This window comes from Ahaetulla prasina, chromosome 17 (assembly GCF_028640845.1).
Source record: "Ahaetulla prasina isolate Xishuangbanna chromosome 17, ASM2864084v1, whole genome shotgun sequence".
NCBI lineage: Eukaryota > Metazoa > Chordata > Lepidosauria > Squamata > Colubridae > Ahaetulla > Ahaetulla prasina.
The window spans coordinates 1,545,487-1,552,591 of record NC_080555.1 but is presented as its reverse complement, the minus strand read 5'-3'; the positions used below and the strand labels follow the sequence as shown (position 1 = coordinate 1,552,591).

The 7,105-nt window shown below is 40.5% G+C and overlaps 1 protein-coding gene across 1 annotated transcript; it reads right to left on the bottom strand.

Annotated features, from left to right (window-relative positions):
• Positions 1 to 3,732: 3,732 nt before the first annotated feature.
• LOC131186798 (keratin-associated protein 10-7-like) lies at positions 3,733 to 4,908 on the bottom strand. Its single transcript, XM_058160721.1, has 2 exons — positions 4,866 to 4,908; positions 3,733 to 4,301 (listed from the first exon to the last, which is right to left on the bottom strand). Exons 1-2 carry the CDS (start codon positions 4,906 to 4,908, stop codon positions 3,733 to 3,735), a joined length of 612 nt encoding a protein of 203 aa, XP_058016704.1.
• Between the last annotated feature and the right edge of the window lie 2,197 nt (positions 4,909 to 7,105).

The following is a 7,105-nucleotide window of genomic DNA, read 5'->3' as shown; positions in this document are numbered from 1 at the left end:
TCGCTACCGGATCATGCGATCCTGTCCGATCTGGTAGCATTTCACCCCTGCTACTGTCCCCATCTGCGGTGATCTTGGAGCCCAGGAAAATCAAATCCGTCACTACCTCCATTTGTTCCCCATCTATTGGCCAGGATCCTTAATAAATAAATCATAATAAATAAATTAAAAATCGTATCTCCACAGAATGCTATCTCAGGCTAAACAAAAATGCAAATAGCCTTCTATCGACCATGAGGCCTCCCACGGGATTGCTCTGGTTCATTAAAATCTAGCTTTGCAAAGGGAATCTCATTCTGATGACCTACCCAGATGAGGCATTTAGTTTTTAAAATAAGACCAGATCAGATGTTGTCTCCCAATTTGCAAACCAAACACAGATAGGTTTGCTGAAATGGTTGTGCATCTCACTAACTGTTTCCTGTCTTGAGTGGCTTGATTGCACAGTGTCAGCTGTATTCTGTATTTATGTATCTGGGTGTGTGTGAGAGAGAACGAGAGAATCTCTAGAAGGAAAATATAATTAAATTAATTTGAACCCCAATCTGGACATCGCCCCCTTCCTTCCTTCCTTCCTTCCTTCCTTCCTTCCTTCCTTCCTTCCTTCCTTCCTTCCTTCTTTCCTTCCTTCCTTTCTTTCTTTCTTTCGAGTTGTGTTCTGATTTTCTGGTTGATTTCTTGATGATTGGGTAGAGAGCAATAAATGATGAAAAAGAGAGAGATATACTAGATAATTAAATAACATATATAGATCATATATAAATGACATAGATAGGTGGATTGTTGGTGGGTGGATGGATGGATAGATAGATAGATAACATATATAGATGAAAGAAAGAAAGAAAAGAAAAGAAAAGAAAAGAAAAGAAAGAAAGAAAGAAAGAAAGAAAGAAAGAAAGAAAGAAAGAAAGATGACATAGATAGATGACATATAGATAGATAGATACTAGATAAATAAATGGCATAGATAGGTCATAGATAGATAGATAAATAGATAGATAGATAATAGATAGATAGAGATAGATAGATAGATAGATAGATGATAGATAGATGAATAGATAGATAATAGATAGATGATAGAAGATAAATAGATAGATAGAGATAGATAGATAGATAGATGACATAGATAGATAGATGAATAGATAGATAATAGATAGATAGATAGATAGATAGATGATATAGATGACATATATAGATACTAGATAAATAAATGACATATATAAGTCATAGATAGATAGAGATAGATAGAGATAGATAGATAGATAGATAGATAGATAGATAGATAGATAGATAGATAGATAGATAGATAGATAGATGTCATATATAGATGACATATAGATAGATAGATACTAGATAAATAAATGACATAGATAGGTCATAGATAGATAGATAAATAGATAGATGATAGATAGATAGATAGATAGATAGATAGATAGATAGATAGATAGACGACATATAGATAGATAGATAGATAGATAGATAGATAGATAGATAGATAGATAGATAGATAGATAGATACTAGATAAATAAATGACATATATAAGTCATAGATGGATGGATGGATGGATGGATGGATGGATGGATGGATGGATGGATGGATAGATAGATAGATAGATAGATATAGATGACATATATAGATACTAGATAAATAAATGACATATATAGGTCATAGATAGATGGATGGATGGATGGATAGATAGATAGATAGATAGATAGATAGATAGATAGATAGATAGATAGATAGATAGATATAGATGACATATAGATAGATAGATACTAGATAAATAAATGACATATATAAGTCATAGATAGATGACATAGATAGATAGATAGATAGATAGATAGATAGATAGATAGATAGATAGATAGATAGATAGATAGATAGATAGATAGATAGATAGATGACATACAGATAGATACTAGATAAATAAATGGCATATATAAGTCATAGATAGATGACATAGAGAGAGTGGGGGGAGAGAGATGACATATATTGATGACTCCATCCCCCCCCAGGTTTGGTGTTTCGTTTTTTCCCGACACAGAAACGAATCGTGTTTGGGTGCGAAATGATGCATTCCCCCTTTTTTCCCTTTTTTCTGTAACCCATTTCATGGCAAAGGGACTGGCAAGTTGGAGGATGGGCCACTAGGTGGCGGTGCAGGGCCAAATAGCGCAGATATTTGAATCCTCTGCCTAGGGAAATAGATCAAATTTCCTGTACAATGTTGAACTCCATAGAGTAGCAGGATTGGAGGGAGAGGGCGGGGAGAAGGTTGGGCTGGGTGAATCTGAACCCCAAAAGTTGATCATGTAAGAGTACATGGTAGGGTGGGACTTGAAATTATTCAGCTCAGATTCTCACTTGATTGTGGAATATGGACATTGTTCCCCCCCCCAAACCTTCCTCGCAGGGTTGTTGTGAGGAACGATGTAGGGCCATGGAGGCCACAGGTGGAAAGGTAGGAGAGAAAAGGCATTGTGAATGAATTAAACATACATCAAGGAAGGAAGGAAAACAAAAAGTTAAGTATTGCTATGAAAAGAGAAGTTTATTCAATACAACTTCACACACAAAGCCAGCAGAGGAGAGAAGGGGAGAGAAAGTTCCTCAGTGTTCACTTGATGACCACTGCAAAAAAAAAAAAGATCATAAAACTATAAAAACTAGGACTGTCGTGAGTTACGACCGTGATGGACAGACTCGATTATGGTCATAACTCAAGGACTATCTGTACTAGATGACAGAACGAAATGGCAGCTTGCCAAAGTTAATCCCTCATATGTTTCAAAAACTTGAAAAATCTGAAGCAGAAGTGTCGCGTTTTGAATCTCAATTCCCAGCGTTGAATCTCCAATATGTAATTTTCCTGTGTTGTTTGTTTGTTCTGCGTTCTGCATGTTGTTCTGCATTCTGCTGTCTGCATTCTGCATGTTGTTCTGCATTCTGCATGTTGTTCTGCGTTCTGCATGTTGTTCTGCATTCTGCTGTCTGCATTCTGCATGTTGTTCTGCGTTCTGCATGTTGTTCTGCATTCTGCTGTCTGCATTCTGCATGTTGTTCTGCGTTCTGCATGTTGTTCTGCGTTCTGCATGTTGTTCTGCATTCTGCTGTCTGCATTCTGCATGTTGTTCTGCATTCTGCATGTTGTTCTGCGTTCTGCATGTTGTTCTGCATTCTGCTGTCTGCATTCTGCATGTTGTTCTGCATTCTGCATGTTGTTCTGCATTCTGCCGCCTGCATTCTGCATGTTGTTCTGCATTCTGCATTCTGCTGTCTGCATTCTGCATGTTGTTCTGCATTCTGCATGTTGTTCTGCGTACTGCATGTTGTTCTGCGTTCTGTATGTTGTTCTGCATTCTGCCATCTGCATTCTGCATGTTGTTCTGCGTTTTGCATGCTGTTCTGTATTTGGCAGGTTGTTCTGCATTCTGCACGTCGTTCTGCGTTGCGCAGCAATGGAACGTGTTTAATAGATCGTGTTTCTTTTTTGCCCTTGACTCTACAAGATCAGATCTGTGTGGCTATTCTGGAGAGTCCAACAACTTGAGTTTCATCCCCCAAACAGAAAATATATAGAAAACAGCGTGTTAATGTAGGAAGGAGGGGAAAAAAATGAAGTGCAAGAACGTAGCTGGGAAAAAAAGACACCGCACATGACCAGGAGAAAGAAAGCAATTGGCCTTAGGAGTTCAAAGCCAGCTTGCACAACTGACACAATGCACAGCACTTCAGTTGCAGCACGGTTTGCAGCAGCACGCACAAGTGCAGCACTGGGAAGGGGTTGCAGGTGGGGCACAGGGAGTGCCACAATGGGACACTGGCATCAGCATGATCCGACCACAGCTGCACTGGCTAAGTTGGATAGGGATATAGGTGCAAGTTTGGGTCTGGCACTGTTCAGGAGCGCAGATCTGGCACGGCACCACACAGACGCTGGTTTGACACGGCGTTGCAGAGGACTGGCAAGGTTCGTCGCTCTTTGTGGCTTGACACGGCTTTGTACAATCGCAGCTCTGGGTTTGCACGACGCAGGTGGCCGTTTGGCAAGAACAGGTCGGTTTTGACTCGCACGAGCTGACACACACAACCGGGCAGGGGCTACTACACGGCGAGGGGCATTTAGCCTTGGCATCGGTGCCTGATTTTTGGCAGGAGGCGGAGCTCTTGCCCACTTTCACGGGCTCAGATACACAAATGCACGAGCTGGGAGGGCTGCATGGTGACTGAGCAGGAGCGGATTTTACACAAACAGTAGGACACGAACACGGCTGCTTGCACTGGTGCGACATTTGGTGACCTGCAAGATGGAGGACAGGAAAAAGAAATGTGAAGGTTATTAACGTTCACCGCTTTAAGAAGGAGCAACGTTAAGACATGCGGTCGGACTTTGTTGTATCTTATTTCCTTTAGAAACCTTTGCCTAACCTTTACCTAACTCCCTTAAGAGCTGTGATGGTGCAGTGGTTAGGATGCAGTACTGCAGGCTGCTTCTGCTGACGGCCGGCTGCCTGCAATTTGGCAGTTCGAATCTCACCAGGCTCAAGGTTGACTCAGCCTTCCATCCTTCCGAGGTCGGTAAAATGAGGACCCAGATTTTGGGGGCAAGAGGCTGACTCTATAAACCGCTTAGAGAGGGCTGTAAACCACTGTGAAGTAGTATATAAGTCTAAGTGCTATTGCTATTAAATATAATCCCCCCCCCCGGGTTTCTAAATTCATTCCAGGAAAGCTTTAAAAGCTTTGAACAATTTGTGTCTAAGTAGTAAAGTTTTTTTCTTTACTCTACTCTCTGCAGCATCTTTTCCTCTCATGCTGTGCCTTTCAATCTTATAAATATATATTGCTGCTTCCCGAAACTGACAAGACTCTTTGGCCATTTCTGTAAGTTCTTCCGTCTTCACCATTCTACATCTCATGGAGGACTAAATGTGGAAGGACGGGGTTCATGTATAGAAAAACGTGGGGTGCATAATAGCCTCACAGCTCTTCTTAAGTTTAAAATAACAAGGTTTTGAAGGAGACTGAAATTGTTCAGGATTTTTAGGGGACAGAAATGGGAATAAAATAAACTGGTGCTCCAGGGGAAGTGGGTTTTGATCATCGCTCTATCCCGGGGAGTACAAAATGAATTTTAATGATTGAATACAAATCTTGATCTCCCTTTTTGTTAAAAAGCTTCACAATCAACCAACCAACAGTTCAGGACATCACCCACCTCCAAAACATTTCTCTGAAATTAGCAAAGATCCTAAGGAGGACCATCAACCTTGTCCCACCATCCACCTACTGTTGGATATTCTCTAGACAGTCCTCCGAACCAAGGAAGACCATTTCAATGGTTCTTCATCCAAACTGAATCCCTTCCAAACTCCAGGAAGCCACTCAGCCATGACCCATCTCTCACCATCAATGATTTGGAGACACTCACCCAGGATCAAGAGAAGGATTCAACAGTGGAGGACTATCTCCCATGTCCCACCACCCACCTAATGTTGGACATCCATAGAACCAAGGAAGACCAAGGAACTGGTCTTCATCCAAACAGTGGAGGACCATCTCCCATGTCCCGCCATCCACCTAATGTTGGACATCCTCAGAACCAAGGAAGACCAAGGAATGGGTCTTCCTCCAAACCGAATCCCTCCCTGATTCCAGAAAGCCACCCAAACCCAACCACAACCTACCAAGGAAGACCAAATCAATGGGTCTTTATCCAAACTGAATTGCTACCAAACTCCAGAAGCCACCGAAAACTCAACCACGACCCACCTCTCACCATCAATGATTTGGAGACACTCACCCAGGATCAAGAGAAGGATTCAACAATGGAGGACCATCTCCCAGGTCCCACCATCCACCTAATGTTGGACATCCTCAGAACCAAGGAAGACCAAGGAATGGGTCTTCCTCCAAACCGAATCCCTCCCAGATTCCAGAAAGCCACCCAAACCCAACCACAACCTACCAAGGAAGACCAATTCAATGGGTCTTCCTCCAAACCAAATCCCTCCCAAACTCCAGAAAGCCACCCAAAACTCAACCACATCCAACCTCTCACCATCAACGGTTTGGAGACACTCACCCAGGATGTCGAGAAAGGTTCAACAGACAAAGAGTCGAGTTTCTGAGCGACCTGTAGAGATAGAAACACTTTTTATACCATTCTCATAAACTGGGTTCCGGAAATGAAACAGCCCAAGGATACCCAAAACCTAATATTAAATATTCCACACACTTCTAAACAATAATCTTTAAAATTACTCTGGCTTCATTATCTTTAATGGAAATTGTATCTTTAATGGAAATTGTATCAAGATGGGAAGTGTTGGTGTTTCTAAGGAGGAGGCATTTTCCCACCCTAAATTTGGTAGAAATAAATGGTGATCTCGTCCGAGGTCAAAAATATCCAGGAATGATTAAACCAGAGGGGCCAGTTGACTTAAGCCTTAAACAATGTGCTACGTAAGAAAAATATCTCACCTAGTCTGGTATGTACCACCAACTGATAATTATCTCTTCAGCTTTCCAGTCCCTTGAAACCATCTTTTAAAAAAAACAAAACAAGGTGGAAACATTCAAGCCTTTTCTTTATTATTATGAGATGTCAATGCTAACAGGATGTTGTGAGCATCAAGGACAGGCATAAATCAGCTTTTTTAAAAAATAATAATTTTATTAAACATTAAAAACTGACTAGATAAATACAAACTATAAAAAAAATAGAAAGTGTGGGGGGAAAGAGGAAATGAATAGAAAGAAGAGAGAAAGGAGAATAGAGTAAAGGAAAGAAATACATAAAGAAATGACTTCCTCTTTCATTACATTTTAATGGATTTTAGTAATTTATCACCTTCTCTTAAAATATAACAAAGGATGTCTTCTACCGATAGTCCATCTCTTATTTATAAACCAATTCTTAAAGCTCATTGATCAGCAAAAGTCCTTTAAGTGTTACCAGTAACAATAATATATCTATTTTAACTTTGGTCAAATAAACCCACTTTGTATTCCTTCCTTTTGACAGACTCTTCCGAGGGTCTGAAAAGAGAGCATCAGAATTAATTAGAATTTCACTTGTGATTCCATATATACATATGCAAC

Excerpts from the sequence above, each read along its gene's own strand:
- LOC131186798 (XM_058160721.1), bottom strand. The coding sequence starts at position 4,908 with ATGGTGAAGACGGAAGAACTTACAGAAATGGCCAAAGAGTCTT. Across the intron at positions 4,302-4,865 it reads AGAAATGGCCAAAGAGTCTT|GTCACCAAATGTCGCACCAG; the intron begins GTCAGTTTCGGG and ends TCCATCTTGCAG.